At 45.8% G+C, this 19,571-nt stretch overlaps 1 protein-coding gene across 2 annotated transcripts in view; it reads left to right on the top strand.

The window, feature by feature from the left end:
* Positions 1-18,011: 18,011 nt before the first annotated feature.
* Positions 18,012-19,571, top strand: part of GRID2 (glutamate ionotropic receptor delta type subunit 2) — a 1,102,902-nt gene continuing 1,101,342 nt past the window's right edge. Inside the window, exon 1 of one of the 2 annotated variants that reach the window (XR_014472933.1) lies at positions 18,012-18,987. Coding sequence is in view for 1 of the 2 variants with exons in the window: in XM_083179104.1 (XP_083035230.1) it covers positions 18,888-18,987 (100 nt within the window). In the remaining variant the exon portion in view is untranslated. The remainder of the gene's footprint in view (positions 18,988-19,571) is intronic. The other variant, XM_083179104.1, reaches the window with a different exon arrangement.

Below are 19,571 nucleotides of genomic sequence, written 5' to 3'. Positions count from 1 at the left end.
AGGGTAATAGGCTGTTGTGTGTGTGTGTGTATGGTTAGGGTTATAGGTTGCGGGGTGTGTATGTATGGTTAGGGTTATAGGCTGTTGTGTGTGTGTGGTTAGGGTTATAGGCTATGGGATGTGTGTGTATGGTTAGGGTTATAGGCTGCAGGGTGTGTGTATTGTTAGTGTTATAGGCTGCGGGGTGTGTGTATGGTTAGTGTTATTGGCTGCGGGGAGGGTGTGTGTAGGGTTAGGGTTATAGGTTGCGGGGTGTGTTTGTATGGTTAGGGTTATAGACTGCGGGGTGTGTGTGTATGGTTACGGTTATTGGCTGCAGGATGTGTGCTTGTATGGTTAGGGTTATAGGCTGAAGTGGGTGTGTATGGTTAGGGTTAAAGGTCGCAGGGGATTGGGGAGTATAATTAGGGTTAGGCCGGGGGGGGGGGGTGTTGTATAGTTAGTTAGGCTGTGGGGATGGTGGGGGTGTAAAGAGCTAGGCTGTGGCGATGGTGGGGGTGTATTGTTATTGTATTGTTCCGGTTAGGCTACAGGGGGTGTATAATTAAGGTTAGGCAAGGGGGTGTATAGTTAGTTAGGCTTTTAAGCAGTGCTCACAGTGCCAGGGGCGGAGGCAGTGACGTGCGGTGAGGTTAGTGACAGGTGAGGCAGGTGCTTTCGCAAAATGGGAACAGAAAAGGTGCGCACCGACATTTTAAGGGTGTCGTTTCATGGGGAAGGGACATGGCCACATAATTGTACCAATAACACTGTAATGCCCCTTACACATTATGCCGCACACTGCAATGCCCATAATCAGAAGGCGGAGCTGGCCAAGGTTAGGTAGTCAGCCAGGGACAGCCGTGTGGCGACTGAGATGCTGTAATGCCGCGTCAGATATCTCACCTGCCTGCAACAGCCATGACAGTGGCTGCAGGTGTGCTGAGCCCCATCACCATGGCTGCCAGTGCTTTTAAATAATGGGAGGAGCCAGATCTCGGTAAAAGTCCCTTAAGCAGGGACCAACAGAGGGAGGGGAAGGACGGGCACTGCAGGGTTCCCCAGCGGGGAGGGAGGGGAAGGATGGCAGCTGCAGGGTTCCCCAGTGGGGATATAGCGGAAGGACAGCCGCTGCAGGGTTCCCCAGTCGGGAGGGAGGGGGAGGACGGCCGCTGCAGGGTTCCCAGCTGCCGCTGTCTGTCATATAGCTTGACAGAAGCAGCAGTGGCTGCCATCGCACAAGCAAGATCAAGCGGGAGAGGGAGGGGAATAGCGGCGCTGCAGGGTTCCCCATCGCTGTCACATAGACAGGAGCAGCAGCCACCATCGCCCGTAAAACATTTAGCAGGGATAAACAGGGAGGGAGTGAGGGCAAGGTGGGTGCCGCAGGGTTCCGCCAGCACCACATGTGACCAAGGCCGGACTGGGACCAGAAATCGGCCCTGGCATTTTGAGCACACAGGCCCACCATGGAAAGGAAGCGTGGCATCACAAAAAGGAGGCATTACACATTATGGAACACACCGTTATGCCTGCACATGTATTGCACATTAAATATTGTAACACACAAGTAATCCCCATATTATGCCCCTAGTAATGTCCCTTACACATAATTCCCCCAAGTAGTGCACCTTATACATTGCCCACATAACAGCCCCTCCAGTATTATTAATATTAACATCCCACTGTCTAATTAAAATGTCAGTGTGAGAGGGAGGTGCAGGGTGGGATAGAATGCAGGGTTATAAGATGGGGTGCAGTTTGAGTGGAGGGATGGAGAGTGGGAGAGGACGTAGGGTAAGAGGGTATGCAGGGTGGGTGAGGACACAGTGGGAGAAGGTGGGTGCAGGGTGGGAAAGAATGCATGGTGGAGGAAATGCAGTGTGAGATGGACGGAGGTGCAGGGTGGGGTAGAATGCAGGGTTATAAGATGGGGTGCAGTTTGAGTGGAGGGATGGAGAGTGGGAGAGGACGTAGGGTAAGAGGGTATGCAGGGTGGGTGAGGACACAGTGGGAGAAGGTGGGTGCAGGGTGGGAAAGAATGCATGGTGGAGGAAATGCAGTGTGAGATGGATGGAGGTGCAGGGTGGGGTAGAATGCAGGGTTATAAGATGGGGTGCAGTTTGAGAGGAGGGGTACAGGGTGCTAGAGGATGCAGTGTGAGAGGGAATGCAGGGGGGACAGGACACATTCTCTAATTTAATGTTAAATCCTACCTGTCTTGTATGGATCCAGCAGCAGGTATTGCAAACAGGCAGACATCATGTGGGCGCCCAGCAGTGACAAGCACAAGAGCCGGGCGCACATCAGCGCTGTGACCCGGCTGTGGCTGGGACCTGGCTGCAGCAGTGTAAAGCAGGTAACTGCCTCCGGTGTAGCGCTGGGACACGGCAGCGGCTGTAGGCTCCAGCACTGCGCTGGGACACAGTGCTGGGACACGTCTATAGCCTCCTGGGACATGGCTATAGCCTCCCTCCAGCACAGCGCTGGGACACCAGCGCTGGGACATGGCTATAGCCTCCCTCCAGCACAGCGCTGGGACATGGCTATAGCCTCCCTCCAGCACAGCGCTGTGGCTATAGCCTCCCTCCAGCACAGCGCTGGGACACCAGCGCTGGGACATGGCTATAGCCTCCCTCCAGCACAGCGCTGGGACACCAGCGCTGGGACATGGCTATAGCCTCCCTCCAGCACAGCGCTGGGACACCAGCGCTGGGACATGGCTATAGCCTCCCTCCAGCACAGCGCTGGGACACCAGCGCTGGGACATGGCTATAGCCTCCAGCACAGCGCAGCGCTGGGACCGGGAATAAGTCTGACTGTGAGTGACTTTTAAGTCAGCTCACAGTCAACGCCTGATGTGGCTACGGGGACGCGTGGGATGTGGATATAGGGGTGAGGGAGTTGTGTCCAGTGCCCAGCCTGCAAAATCAGTAGACTCAGTGACAGCGGATATAGGCTGTCAGTGTGTGACAGCCTGGTCCGCTGTCCTATCACATCAGCCTCAGTGACTTCCCTGTCACTGAGGCAGATGTGTAGATGCCGCTTCCCCATTGATTTTCAATGGGCTTTGCAGTCACTTTTTCTCCCCGTGGCTTAGCCCTGCCCCCGCTGCTGACAGTTTTTAATTGTCAGCGTGAGGCACAGCTCCCGCTGCCTTACAGCCTCCCCACACAGTGTCTCACCTCATAATTTATTGCAAAAAAAACAAATAAGATATTTATTACAAAGTATATGTGTTATAAATATCTTTGAATGTTTTTTTCAATCAATTATTACAGGTGAGGCACTGCCTCCCCTGCTTCCCCTGACTGCACGTCCCTGGGCGGAGGGCTATGAGCTCAATGGGGCCGTTTCCTCAGTTGTGTGTGGTCCTGCTGGAGAGGTCTCCGCGGTTAACCCAGGAGACGGTGGTACTGCTGGGTCACTGCAAAAGATTGGAGCAGGGTGGGGAAGGTTTCATACACAGAGGGTGTGTTGAACAGGGAAGTCACACACAGCGATAAGGGGGAGTCACACAGGGATAAGGCAGGGGAGTCACACGCAGGGATAAGTTTCTTATTAACACACTTATAGCTTAGTTTTTCACTTTGGTGCTGCCCTGGGGTGACCGGCGTATGTTGGCCTTTTTGGGGATCCACACTCCAGATTCAAACTTAGTATTAGGGACCCACCAGAAATGAGGTCACCATGAAGCTGGTTGGTGGGCAAATATTTCTTGGCCATAGAATATACCAAGAACCTCTATTATTGATTGATTAATAATATGGAGTGTGCATCTGCACCATGTGTTACCAGGGGCGAATTTAGGGGTCAGGCTGCCCCTAGGCACAACATTTTTGTGCCGCCCCCCCATTTTAATGTAATCATATATGTATATACATTGTCATTTATATAATTTCATTAAAATCTAACTGTAGCCCACCTTAATAATTTTTTAAGCACTCTGGACTGCTCACTGTACGGGGGAACCGGAGGGAGGGAGGGAGGCACTTATTAGTACAGTGATTAGCACAGTGTCTCTGTCAGTCTCTCTCACACTGTGACTGACTGGTTGCAGGGAGGATCTGGCAGCAGTGAGCCTGAGCTATTTCTGGATGTGCAGGGGGACCGTCGGACCCAGCCACTAAGCGGTGATGTAATGTGCATGGCAGAGTGGGTAAGCAGTGGCGGGTGACGAGCGACGCTGCCGCCGACATATGATAATTCATGTCTGCAGTGGTGGCACTCGTCACTCGCCGCTGCCCACCCGCTCTGCCATGCTCCTATTTAACAGAATGTCAGCCTGCCTGCCGCCCCTAATTGGTGCCGCCCTGAGGCCGGTGCCTCACGGGCCTAGGCACAAATCCGGCCCTGTGTGTTACCCTAGTTTATAATTAGATAATAAATCTCAGTTTGGGAATATAAATTTTTTAGCAAACTATTATCAAACAGGTTGAACTCTATGTACAAACATCATTATTCAACCTTATTAACTATGTAACTATGCGGCCAAACCTGGATCACTCGCAGTGAACCAATTTCGGCACCTGCCCTGATGGTCAGCGTTTATGCATGTGCATGCTCATTTCTGCATATATGCAAACCCCGACAGTGACCAGCTGCGAGAAATTACACACTCGCTGGGCTGTTCACAGCGAGGGGGGATGGCGGGCATTGATGGCACTGGGCAATGGGAACACCCAGCATTTTATGGGCATCCCCATGAAAACATTGGGCATCCCAATGGGTATGTGGATGGGCTGATGCCTTCCGGGGTGGGTGGCTGAGGTCTCATGCCATCAGCCGCCTGCCCTGTCTTCGTCCCGATGCCCGCAAATAAAAGTCAGTTGAAACTGACTTTTATTTGCCAAAGCAGGACAAATCATGTGATGGTTGGCAACCATTGAATGATTTCTCCTGCAGTGGAGGTATGCAAGGGGATGTGTTCTCTTACACATCCCCTCACATGTTTCTAAGGGGATTAGATGTTGGGGGGAGGATGGTATTTGGCAGAAGGGGCAAATGCAGGATTTTCAGAAGGGGGTTTCCAGAGAGGTGGAGCAAAGCACAGAGATGTACACTTGGCCGGATCAGTTAAAGTATTAAAGATAGACCAAATGTATATAAATTATAATAATAATAAAAAAAATATATATATATATATGTGTATATATATATATATATATATACCCAACACACACATATACAGTATATATATATATATATATATATATATATATATATACTGTATATAAATAAATAAATAAAGTCCATGTAAGAGCAGCACATTATCAACATTTCAATAAATTTGGTGCCATCCAAAAACCTCAGCGAGGTTTAAATAGACGTCTCCGTCAGCGTGATGACGCGCATTCTATGCGCAGCACACGTGGCCGTCAGGACGTCAGCTGGAGGCGGGTGTTGATTATCTGTGGTATGTATAAATATGTGTTATAGTGCTGTATGTTTTTATGTATCCTGAAGAGGAACCGTATATTAAAGGGTTTGAAACGTTGACCAGTACAACTGCGTGAAGTATATTTCCTCCTTGATGATTGCCGCCGTATATATATAGCAAGCAATGTAGAAACAAACAGCGGCACTTAGGGCCTTATTTTGGTTCATTCTTTCTGACAAAATCCTTCTTAGATGGACAAAACCATGTGCACTGCAGGGGGGGCAGATGTAACATGTGAAGAGAGAATTAGATTTGGGTGAGTAATTTTGTTTCTGTGCAGGGAAAATACTGACTGCTTTATTTTTACACTGCAATATAGATCTCACTTTGAAGTAAAACCCCACCCAAATCTAATTCTCTCTGCACAAGTTACATCTGCCCCACCTGCAGTGCACATGGTTTTGCCCATCTAAGAAGGATTTTGTCAGAAAGAATGAACCAAAATAAGGCCCTTAGTCGGGAAATATTCAAAGTGTATTCAGCAAAAAACACAATCCAACGTTTCGGGGATTATTTGCCCCATTGTCATGGTGTGGGTGATACATTAACAGTGAACTGTGCTTACCTTATAAAGGGTGAATCAGATGCCACGGTCAGGGGCGGATTGGGGATTAAAAGTGGCCCTGGAATTTTTCTGGAAGTGGCCTCATGTGGGCGGCAACAAATCAATAATGGGCGGAGCCAATATAACAGTAGGCTGGATTACCACATCACTATACTTTGACAGGCAAAACTAAAGCATCAATAGTGTCTGAATATTAGATTGATTAATATTAACTTGTGTTTGTTGGTGAGACTGTAAAATGTCACTCACATTTATATATTACTCCATCTTCATATATAGGCACTAGGTCACAATTAAATTTAAGCAATATTCCTGGTTTCAGTTAGGAGTTAGTGGAGATCTACAAAGTGGAGCAGAAGGAAGCGCTTCATAGTGCGATACAGTTCTTATTCAAAATATATGTCATTTAATATGAACCTCTAAAAGATAAATTGGTCTCGTACCCCACTATTTATCAATCTGAGCTCAAATACCACATTATATACCGGGATATCAAATGCGTCTGATAGGTCAAGTCCAGACACGTTTCATAATAAACGAACGCTGCAGACCTCACGGATCAAGGAGAATCTAGATGCCAGTGACCGGGTGACTTGCGTTTTATATCATGTTGTATTTGAGCCCACACTGATGAATAGTGGGGTACGAGACCAATCTATTTTTAGAGTTTCATATTAAATGACATTCATTTTAAATAAAAACAACATTACACTATGAAGCACTTCAGCTTCACATTGTAGATACTGTATCATATATATATATATATATGTCTAGTGTCTGTGAGTCTCCAAAATACTGCCATCTGCAGGCAGAGTGAAAATACATCTATTTGGCAAAGTCAATCTGACATACCTAGCAGCTTATAACCTGTTGCTATGGGAAAAGGGAAACCTAAATAATGTACTGCAGTCAGTACTATGTCGTACCCAGTCCTGTCTCATCTGTGACAGCCGCCCTGATCTTGTATTTCTAGCTCAATAAAGTTTCAATAAAAAAAAAATCAAAAACAGGGGCTTACATCACTAGTAAAGGCTTTACATGTATGTATACATGATGAGAAGTGCAAGCCTTTTACCCCTCCACCCACACGGGATACAGTCATTAGGTCTACAACAAATAGATCGACAAGCATTGGGTCGACACCACTAGGTCGACAGGTAACACGGTCGACATAGGTTTAGGTCGACAGGTCATTAGGTTGACACAAGCATTAGGTCGACATGGCCAAGGTCAACATAGGGTTTTTCACTGTTTTTTGAGCCAACATGAGCTGACAGGTGGTATTTAATGCCCTACCATCCACTAGGGCGTGGTAGGAGAATTGGTAGGAGAATAAAAGTGTGCCGAGCGTAGCGAGGCACCTTGCCCGAAGCATCGTGAGTGAATTGGTGCAGTTCAAACTGTGTCCATGTCGACTGTGTCGGCATTCGGTTAAAAAAAAAACAGTGAAAACTCCATGTCCACCTATTGACTATCGACCTTATGCTTGTGTCAATCTAATGTCCTGTCGACCTAGACCCATGTTGACCTAGTGGTGTCGACCCAATGCTTGTCGACCTAGTTGTTGTAGACCTAACAACCCACACTGCTGTGAATCACACAAGGAGCAAACAACCTGGCCTGCAAGGAATACACACATGATTTAAATACAAGTCAAATAAATCGGATTGGACAATGTATCACGTCGTATGCAGGTCATCTAGCGTAAGGCCAGTTTTACACTATAACAGACATTAAGGTGGACATTTACTAAGATGTGTATTCTACTTCACATGTGATGTTGCTATGGGCAACCAATGAGATCCTGTCTACTTTCTTCTAGAGTCTAGAAGATAGTAGAGAGGATCTGATTGGTTGCCCATAGCAACATCACATGTGAAGTAGAATACACATCTTAGTAAATTTCCCCCTAAATATCAAAAGCTCACTATATTGGGAATAATTAAATAATTTTTTGTTTGTTTTTTAAGATCTCACAAACAATTCCACCCGAACAGAGTGTATGATGACATGGCCACACTTTGGGCCTAATTCAGTTTAATTTGCTATGGCCAAGAATGGGGTGGGCGCTGACATAGAAACATAGAAACATAGTCCCATGTCCCCCCAATGTCTGGGATTGGGAATCGGATTCATCACTTAATATCTTTAGAAGCTGCAGTACTTCATTAACTCTCCCATTTAAAGTGCCACAGTCCATTTTGAAACTTATCCTTTATTAAAACTGTGTGTCCCGGGTGTTGGCTGGCGGGGGCAGTGTGGGTGGTGGGGTCACCAGGACTGTATGGGTCACTTGCTGTGCTTCTATCTGTTGCAGAGGGGTAGGACTGTGTATTTATCTCATCTCTCATATTGGCATTTCTATCTTTATTTCTCCCCCTTTACACACATTCTCTCTTTTCATTGTCTCTCATATATACATCTATACACTGCAGCTCTCATATATACAGGTCATACATGCACTGCTTCTCACATACATACATACAAACATACATACATACATACATACAGTTCGCATCCTGGCGGTCCTGATGCCAAACTTCAGTCCTGATGCCAGATTTTGGCATCAGGACTGCCTTCAGAAAGACCGGCGCTGGAACTGCATAGAGGCCGGAATGCCGACAGACGGCATCCCGAATAGTAAGAAAGCGGGAAGTGGGAGGCAGAGAATAGGGGGATAGGTTTAGCCACTAGTGGGGTGACTTATGGTTAGGGTGCGGGGGGAAGGTTTAGAAACTACAAAGGGGGGGTTAGGTTTATGCACTAGTGGGGAGGTGAAGGGTTAGTCTGATGCAAGGGAGGGTTAGGAGGGTAGGGGAAGAAGGGAAGGGTGCTAAGAAACCCCTGTCATGATTGTCAGATTCGGTATGCCGAGATCAGTCTTTTGACTGCCAGCATCCTAATAGCGTAGGTATCCCTTCCATACATTGCCTTCTACATACATACTGTACACTGCCTTCCACATCCATACACTGCCATCCACATACACACATACATACATAAAGACACTGCCTTCCACATACATACACACATACATACACTGCCTTCCAGTGTACATACATAAAGACACTGCCTTCCACATACACACATACATACACTGCCTTCCAGTGTACATACATAAAGACACTGCCTTCCACATACACACATACACTGCCTTCCACATACACACATACATACACTGCCTTCCACATCCATACACTGCCATCCACATACACACTCACACATACATACATAAAGACACTGTCTTCCACATACATACACTGCCTGCCTCATACATACATAGCCTTCCTCATTCATACATACTGTACATACATACATAGCCTCCTCATTCATACATGCTGTACATACATAGCCTCCCACATACATACATAAATAAAAACAGTACATACATGCTGCATATACGTCCATACATACACTGATTCCCATATCTATCAATCCATATGTACATCAATATACTGACTCCATATATTGTATACCCCAAATTCCCCCCACCGCCACCCCTTTGTACCAGGGAATACTGTCATATTCAGGTCAGCTTACCGCTGGCTAAGTGCTGATGCTGCTGGCAGTTACTGCGGCTCACAATGCTGCTGACCAGGTGGTAGGCTCTGCTGCCGGGTGAGGGCCCTGTAACTGCTACCGGTACTATGGTGCTCCTAGGCGCTGCTGCTGGGCGGGTCTCCACTCTGCTGTCACAGTTCGTAATGCACCGCGCTGCTGCCGGGCAGGGACACTGTCACTGCTGCCGGCACTATGGTGCTCCTAGCAGGCAGCGCGCTGCTGCCCTGTTACTGAAAGCGGTCCGCCTCCTCCCGCCCTCTGTCCTCTCTCTCTCCGCACCCAGTGCCCTACTACTAGATGCATGCGGCCTCGCCTTCTCCTGCCCGCTGTTCTCTGAGTCGGGGCCAGAGAACAGCGGGCGGGAGGAGGCAAAGCCACAGACAGTATTAGTGCACTTTGGTGTGGGCGGCGTTGGCGGACACTGATCGGGGACCCGGCGCGACTGGACTCGTTGCCTGCAACATGGTGATGGTGGGCGGCGCAGAGGATCCTCAGGGAGGCGGGGCAATGGACATCACAACGAACACACAGTAGACTGTGGGGTAGATTTATTAACAGGTGAAGTGGGGTATATGCGCTATCCCCGTGCGCTAAAGCAGGGGATAGCACATCCCCTGATCTATCAAACCCGTTGTGCGGGTACTTTAACGGCAGCGGTTCGGGGGCGGGGACTTAGCGCATGTACTAGTTTTAGTACAGAGCGCATTAGCCATACCTAATTTATGATTCTTCTTTATGTGCCCTTCGTGCGTCTCTGGGGTGCTGTCCTTATCGACAGAATTTTCTGGCGCTGCGGGTCTCCTCTATGAAGTTACGCGACGCTTGCTGGTCTCCGGCGTCTTCAAATTCAAACTGCGCATGCGCCGGGTACTACAGCATCCCCGGCAAACATTACCCGGCGCATGCGCAGTTTGAATTTGAAGACGCCGGAGACCAGCAAGCGGAAAACTGCGCATGCGCCGGGTACACAACGCAAGCCCAAGGTATCCGGCGCATGCGCAGAAGACGCCGCCGGACGCCTACAGCATTCGTTATGGGAGGAAACGTATCCCCGACAGCAGGGGATAACGCACTCCCATAACGTGCACACAAACATTAATAGATTCGGGCGAAAGTCAGGTTCTCTTCACCACGATAAAGTGGTGAAGCGAACCTGCGCCCATAAGGTTCCTTAAAGCAGGATTAATAAATCTACCCCTGTGTGAGTAGCGCCGCAGGCTCAGGCTCACCGATCAGAGGAGAACAGCGGCCGGGAGGAGGCGGGGCTGTAGCGCTGCCCCTGCTGCCTGTCACTTAAAATTCGGCCTCAGGGGTAGATTTATTAATCCTGCTTTAAGGAACCTTATGGGCGCAGGTTCGCTTCACCACTTTATCGTGGTGAAGAGAACCTGACTTTCGCCCGAATCTATTAATGTTTGTGTGCACGTTATGGGAGTGCGTTATCCCCTGCTGTCGGGGATACTTTTCCTCCCATAACGAATGCTGTAGGCGTCCGGCGGCGTCTTCTGCGCATGCGCCGGATACCTTGGGCTTGCGTTGTATACCCGGCGCATGCGCAGTTTTCCGCTTAGTGGTCTCCGGCGTCTTCAAATTCAAACTGCGCATGCGCCGGGTAATGTTTGCCGGGGATGCTGTAGTACCCGGCGCATGGGCAGTTTGAATTTGAAGACGCCGGAGACCAGCAAGCGTCGCGTAACTTCATAGAGGAGACCCGCAGCGCCAGAAAATTCTGTCGATAAGGACAGCACCCCAGAGACGCACGAAGGGCACATAAAGAAGAATCATAAATTAGGTATGGCTAATGCGCTCTGTACTAAAACTAGTACATGCGCTAAGTCCCCGCCCCCGAACCGCTGCCGTTAAAGTACCCGCACAACGGGTTTGATAGATCAGGGGATGTGCTATCCCCTGCTTTAGCGCACGGGGATAGCGCATATACCCCACTTCACCTGTTAATAAATCTACCCCTCAGTAGCAACGGCCTACCGGGAAAGTTCCCGGTAAATATAATGGCCAATCCGCCACTGGCCACGGTGTTCAGCGTCCGCCCGCCTGCGTTGGAGGATCGTGGGCCGGAAGTGCATGAGGTGGAAGTCAGTCTCCGTCATTGAGTGTCACTTTCCGCGCAGTGAAGCGCTGCTTGGAGCGCAACGGGTTGCCCAGGAAACCTTAGCTATCATCCTGGCTTCATTCTTCTCCATACCCAGCATTTGTACACTGTACGTCGTGTATCTGCAAAGAAAACAAAACAAACACCAACATACTGTAGTGTCTCAATTTACAGTGTTATATATGGCACATACTTTACGTTTTATGTGATATAATTTTAAGATGCGTGTATTAAATAACTGCACGCAAATATTAAAGTGCATAAATGAGCAGAGTGGTGGTGATCAATAAACACAATATAGGGCGTCCAGGGGGGTGTGTGAGATTTTTATGGACTTTGGGTAAAGTAAAGAAGATCGGAACGGAAGGATTATTTTGTGTCAGTGCTTGACGTAACTTCTCCGTAATGTGGCCTTGTTGCTGTGCTTTCAAAAGTAGTTTGTCCAGCTACGTTTTATAGTGAATCAAGGGGTCATTGGCCATGGTATACCTGCCAATATGTAGATTAAGGTGGATAGTGCCGGGTGCACCTACCAATTGAATGGCGCTCATATGCATAGAATACCCCTTGTAGCAAGTGCCCACTTATCGGCACCCCTGTGATGCCAGAATGATGGAAGGTGTCAAATCAATATGATAGACCCTCCACATAACAGCTGCACATTCTTCGTGACCAGATGTGTGTTCTTTGCAGATCCTCGCCATAGTTATATCTGAGAAAATACATTCCAGACAGGAGTAATACCAGGCTATCGGCCAAATGACGGCTTACATCCACCATATAGATAGATTTATAGTCTTTCAATAACACCTTGCTGTCTTAGTCCCCAGCTCCCTGTTCCCTCTAAATTTTACCTATAATACTATTTACCCACCAATACATACCAAATCATATGAGTTATGATGTACAGTACAGTAGTCTGGAGAGTTGAAATTCAGATCAAAAGTGATGGAGAGCGATGTTTGTTAGTTTCGTTCCCCACCAAAATAGTCCAATTTGCTGTCATTTTTAAGCAAATGCAATGATTAAAATAAAATGAATTTTTTTTTTCCTAATTGAATGATTTCTTCCTCACCCTCCTTACTTAACACTATTTTTTGCCTATGTTAGTTGACAATGGTTGCCCTAAGTTAGTCGATAATGGTTGCAGTTATTCTTGGAATGAGAACCTGATTTTTGTGTCTCTGTACTTTTGCTTAGTCTATTTCTGTTTAATATAGTTTTGCCTGTGTTAAATGTATTGGTGTTCTTGTTTAATTATTCAGTGTCTATTTGTGTGTGTTTTGTGCTTGAGACTGTGATTTGTTTGTGAATATGAAAATTTCATCTTCCCATTATTCTCAAGTCTTTTGGATTTGATATAAGTTCCACTTGCAGTGATTCGGTCCTCATTTTATGTAGAACTGCCAGTATAGCGTACAGTAATTGCCAGCACTTCAGTGCAGAACTTAGCTAGTAATCCTTACAAATACATTACAGGGCAGTGTTACCCTTACCTCTAACGACCTACAGTGCAGCCCAGAGCTATTACTTTGCACACTGGTACCCAAACGGGTGTGGTATATGGTACCGACAGTCGGGATCCCGACAGTCATTAACCAAGGGTTGCCGACTCTCCCGGAATGTCCGTGAGACTCCCGGAATCCTGGGACGTCTCACGGACTCCCGGAAGAGGGTCCCTTTCCCCCGCAGCTGCCCCCTCGCTTGCGCTGTATTAACTGCGCATGCGCTATATGCCGCCGACGCGAAGACGCTTTACAAGCCTTACTTTTACAAGTGAACAACATTGCTTTTACAAGCAACTTCGAATAGATATAGATAGCTCTTTTTAAATCCTGGCTGCACTGGGGGGTGTGTGTGTCTTTGTGTGTGTGTGTGGGGGGGGTTTCTTCTTTGTGCTCCCACCTGCGCTGAAAGTTGCTAGCCAGCCCATGCCTCTGCCTGATCTCCTAGCACTAGACTGTCCCCACTACTCATTCCTTACCCTCCCCCTGACTCCCCTCTGACTGGTCTCCCAGCACTGTCCCCACTACACTACTCATTCCTTACCTTCCCCCTGACTCCCCTCTGACTGGTCTCCCAGCACTGTCCCCACTACACTACTCATTCCTTGCTCTCTCCCCTGTCTCCCCTCTGCCTGTTCTCCCAGCACTGCCCCCACTACCAATTTGATGCATGCTTATCAAAATACTGTAGGGACCCCAGGCGATGCAAGACCCGCCCCCTAGCGATGCAAGGCCCACCCCCTAGCGATGCAAGGACCGCCCCTTGGCTTTTATATTTCTCCCTGAAATGATTTTTAAAAAGTAGGCAACCCTGCATTAACCCGACGTCGGGATCCCGACTGGCCGGACAGCAGGGTGAACATACCAACTATGCTGCATAATTTAAGTGATACTCAGCGGTCCCATGTTTCCGCAGATTGATCTTAATCTACATCCTTAGATGAAGCAGCAGATCACCGAAATTAGCAGGAGGTGTCTTTTAACACAGTATATGGTTGTTAGATCGACACAGCAAATGTCAACGTGCATTGGGTCGACCACTAAAGGTTGACATGGCTTAGGTTGACACCTGAAATAGATCGACATGCCGAAGGTCGACATGGATGGAAGGTTGACAAAAGCATTAGGTAGACAATGGCTAGGTCGACAGTCAAAAGGTCAACTTGGGTTTTTCACTTCGTTTTTGCGCTGGTATTTCATGTCCTACCATCTACTGGAGTTTAGAGGGAGAATAGAATAGTGTGTAGAGCGCAGCAAGGCACCCTGCCCAAAGCATGGTGAGCGCAGTGGACCATGCAACCTTCCAACCATTTCGACTATAGGCATGTTGACATATTTTAGGTCAACCTTCAGTAGTCAATCTAATGCATGTTGACCTAATGTAGGTGGAACCAATGACCCATACCCATTAACAGAGCGTTAGTGTAATGCCCGGCTATGCAATGTGTTGTATGTGACACGGAAGCATGCTAGAGTGCATTTATTTACACAGGGGGATAATTCCCAGCAGCCTCGGCAGCTGCACAAAAACCCAGTAGCATGTCACATGACCCATGTCAGGAGATGACAATTGAGAGTGAGCAGCAGTTGGGGATTGCAGTTTGAGGTAATGATCTGAGAGGTGGGAACTGGTGCTGCTAGGTTACCGCCAATGGAGACTGTGTGGAGCTGCATCCCATGGAGGTGGTGAGCTGGGTCCCCCATTGCTGAGTAGACTGAGTGCAGTGTTGCAAGTAAGGGGGTACGGCGTGGTACGGAGTACCTGTAAGAAATATGTTGCAGGTACACAGTACCACTTACCCCCTGACCCACTGTCAATTCTATTTTTATTTAAAGTCTAAATATAATGCATCCGCAGCCCGCCCACCCAGCGTTATGATCGGTGCTGTATGCAGCTACCTGCTACTGCTGATTTAGCCTGTCACACTGACAGGCATCAGCGGCGCCGACAGCATGAAGAGCAGGCTCCACAATTGTAAGCACAAGCTGCCCGGCACTCCCCCAAGCAAGAGCCAACCCACCCCCAGTCATTCCCTGTTTCTCATTCCCTGTCTCCTGATGCCACACCACTATTGTCATTTAGTCACTCCTCTAGCTTTGTGTGACCACGCCCCCTCATGACACATGGCCACGCCCATTTTTGGTGGAGGCTATCAGTACCACCAAGAAAAAAATTCTACTTGCACCACTGACTGAGTGAGAGATAGGAGTCTACTTTTGTGTGGAAAGGCAGACAATAGGAGCTGCTTAAAGGCCTAGAGGTGCGGCCTGAGGCAAATTTAGAGGCAGAACTGAAGTGGGCTACCGAAAGTTAGTACCCTACTGTGTGGAGGTGGATCCGAGCAGAGAAATAATCCGAACATCAGCCTCCTTCAGCAGACTGCTGGATAGGAGGCACTTGCTGGTCTACAATCACAGGAGACTGACAGTGACTGACTGAAGAGGAGTATTAAAATGTATGCTCAGCTGACAGATGCTGACAGCACCAGAAAACCTACACAGCAAATAGAGAGGTATAAGTACAACTCATCATAGCACCACATATTTAGCAGTCATCACAGCTCAATATACTGTACATTAGCTATACAGAGAGGCAAGCCAGTATCTGTGGCATTTTGCAAATCAAGCAACTTGGCTACAATATTACATATAATCCCCTCAAAGGTACTGTAACTATATTTACTTAGAACTGAGGTTGAGCAATCCAGTATTTTAAGCCTGCAGTATTGTGCATGCTGTCAATGAATATTGACTGTCCCTTGCTCAGGATTAGGATCAGATATTCCTGTCAGATTTTTACCTAAAATGTCACCCTCCACTGCAAGTACATATTAGCAGAGCTCTTGTTTTACTCTACTTCTGCATCCTTTAATAAAACTCTGCTCTTTGGAATAGAGCCAGCCAATCCCTACAATCTTTACCTAGTGTTCATAAAACTATAAACTTGCAAATCTGAGATACTGTAACCAGACAAGTAGCTATTGTGGTCATAAATTCAGTTCTCCAACAGAAATTGGTTCTCAGAAATTGGTTCTATATTAAATAGCATGTGGGGCCCATTATTAATATAATTCATAAGTAACTATTTGTAACGGTGCAGTTAAATTAAGACTGTTAGTTATTGCTGTAATGTATGGTAATTTCTATTCTGTATTTAAAAACATATAAGTAAAATGTATTTTAAGTGTATTAAAAGCACAGTTAATCTTTTTATTACTTTGAATTTCTTACACTGAAATAAGTCTTTAAAGTAGTGTTCCAGCTAATAAGGGATAATAAAGAAACTAAGTATTTATTGTCTGAGCTGAACTACTTAGGGAACAACAGTGTAGCTGCAACAGCCAGATCACACAGCCATCTTTTTCCGATAATAAGTGCCACCCTGGTGGAATCCATTGCTGATTTACATCAGGTATTATCCTGTTTTGAGTGTTCCATTAGCATTCGCCTATTTACATACAGCAGCTGCATCCAAAGACAGAGCTGCTGTGTGTACTGTATCCATCTCTGAATCAAGCCCATGGTCCATTTTTTCTTAGGAAGATAGCTTCTGATGGATCAGAACTCAGTTGACCATAGCTGAATGTATTAAGTAAAATGCCTGATTATGAAAACTACTATAAAATGACATCATTTAATAGCAGGCCAGACAGCAGCAGCAGTACACGCAGCGCTTTATAGTAGAATTTTGCCCAATGATGTCTATAGAGGCAAGGGAGTGTTACTTTCCACAGGCAAAAATTGGATTATTCAGAATAGATGATAAAATACTCTAGAGCAAGACATACTGTGCCAATCTGGCCTTAATAATGACATAGATCTTATAATAAAATATATTCCCCAGTGTGTACCCAAATAGATACAGAGTCAGGTGTCAAGAGAATAGTTAGTGCCCCAGAAAAGCTTTCTAATATAAGTATGAAGCAAGAGAACAAAACTTTGAATTATTTTATGAAGTTGTTATTAAATCACAAATGACATAGAAATGTCAGCTTAGACAAGAGCTCATTTTTATCCATTGTTTAAAATACATGGTTACGTATCTATTATACCTACTGTATGTGTCCTGTCAGTTTGATTTACGTTATATGTAAACTTAAGTGTTATACAGTACAGTGCATCATATTCTAGTGAGTTTGTATGTTGTAGAGGGATTTTAGTTGAACATATCCAAATGGTAAACTACATGATAATTCTCACTGTTGCCAGTGAAACAGAACGTGGAAAGAATCAAAGAAATCTCTTGTTAGGATGTATAGATAGCTGCAAGGTCATGACCATTGTTATACTCAAAGACATATGAATATCTTTAAATGCTGCTTCTAGGGCATATTTAGCTCTGCTCTCCCTACAGCAGAAAATCTGATTTAGTTCCAGTTAACCATTTTGCTGCATTGAGCAGCAGTAGATAACATACAGTATGCAGATTATTTTTGTGAATAAATGAGAGGTACGCATTTTAAACATACTGTACCATCCTATAACCATGAGGAATGTCCACATTTTATTAAAATGCATAGCCAGCACATGGTTAAGTCCAGATTCCTTTAGCTGCATGAAATATACCGCTTGATAGTATTCCAGGATGTCAAGCAATTACATTGATTGCCCAAGTGGGGGGGATAAAATTAATAAGCATGAATAATTTTGTCCAAATACTATGTTGCAAGAGATCCAGAGTAAAGGACAAGGTATCCAGAGTAAAGGTACATTGTGCATTTGTGTATCTACATATTATGGTACCATTAGGCTTCAAGTACAGCCTCTTTCCTTCCTATCTTCAAAGGCCAAGTGAAAACTTGTGAGCTGTGTCTTATTTTCCCTTGCATTGCAGATAGGGACAGGAAGGAGGAGCCAAATGCCTTTCCAGCTCTCAGTTTCTGTCTTTCTCCCTGGCTTTGATGGTACTCTTATCTCCTCTCTGTATTTCCCTGCTTCTCCTAGGTGATTCATTTCTAGGCAACGTGCTGGCTGCCTGTCTGCTGCTGCTGCTGCTGCTGGAGCTGGGAACTGGGAGCGTTCTGTTATTCAGCACTGCTCTACAGCAGACAGCTCTCATATACGGGCATCTCCAACTGCACATTCAACCTGTTTGAGGATAAAGCCTCCACTACATCTGGATACTACAGCTTTCCTCTACATCATCCCAACGCATACCGAAGGGAAAGCTCTTAAAACATACAGCAGCTCCTTACTTTTGCAGTTGGATGCTGAAGAATTCCCATGTACATTTGTCACCGAGTGCTCAATAGAAGAGGATACATGAAGCAAAGGCTGTATACTATCGCTACATATTTATGTGTATGCATGTGCTTTTTTTCCCCTCTCTGTTAATCTAAAAGGATTTCTGTGAGCTAGATCTGCACTAGGATCCTGAAGGAATACTGTCATTTTCTGCATTTTGCTGTAGTATATGCGGCTATATGGAGAATTGTCTACAGTGCATGTGAAATCATTCTGATGCACAGCTTTGGATGCTCAATGGATATTTTAGTGACATACTGAGGATCAACTATTTTGCTTGGATTTGCATCAAGGAAACAAATCATACCCTAGTTGTCCAGCGACTTTTCCCTGTTCGATAAATACTGGTCTCTATCTCAAATGCCTCCATCTTTAACCCCATAGAAACACAGGGATTAAACTCTTTTGAGATCGTCTAACTCTCCACAGTGCTCCCAGGCTTCCTATGAAGATCTGATTTGTGGTCAGAAGTCAGGAAAGAAGATGGACATTTTGCATGCAGTGATCTGTCTGTCCGTCTTCTGGACTATATCCTGGGACAGAACTAGTGCAGACTCAAGATCAGACTCGATCATTCACATTGGTAAGGTATTCTACATCATTTATATTCCATGACTGTAACATCATGCAGTGACTGTGACTGAATATGCTCTGCTATTGAAAATATGTGTGTGTGTGTGTGTGTGTGTGTGTGTGTGTGTGTATGTATATATATATATATATATATATATATATATATATATATATATATATATATATATATATAGTACACATATATATATATACACGCACAGTGCATACTATATATACTGTGTGTATATATATATATATATATATATATATATATATATATATATATATATATATATATATGCCATTCTATAAATGTATGCCTATTAATTGTATAGTGTTTCACTATTTTACTATTTTAGGGAAAAGCATAATTTGTTACAATGCCTTCCTAATATAGTTCTTGCATCCTGTTGCATTTCCTCAAGCAGATGACACAAGACAACATGAGGCTGTAAAATAAGCAAAGAAACAAAGTGACAATCATACAGGTGTTCTAGCATCACACATATAATAAAATGCTTACATATATTATATAATGTATGTTTGTGTGTGTGTGTGTGTGTGTGTGTGTGTGTGTGTGTGTGTGTGTGTGTG

This window comes from Crinia signifera, chromosome 1, assembly GCF_055691185.1.
Source record: "Crinia signifera chromosome 1, ASM5569118v1, whole genome shotgun sequence".
In the NCBI taxonomy this organism is placed as follows: Eukaryota; Metazoa; Chordata; class Amphibia; order Anura; family Myobatrachidae; genus Crinia; species Crinia signifera.
Note: the sequence above shows the minus strand (reverse complement) of the source record. Positions and strands in the feature narration are given on the sequence as shown.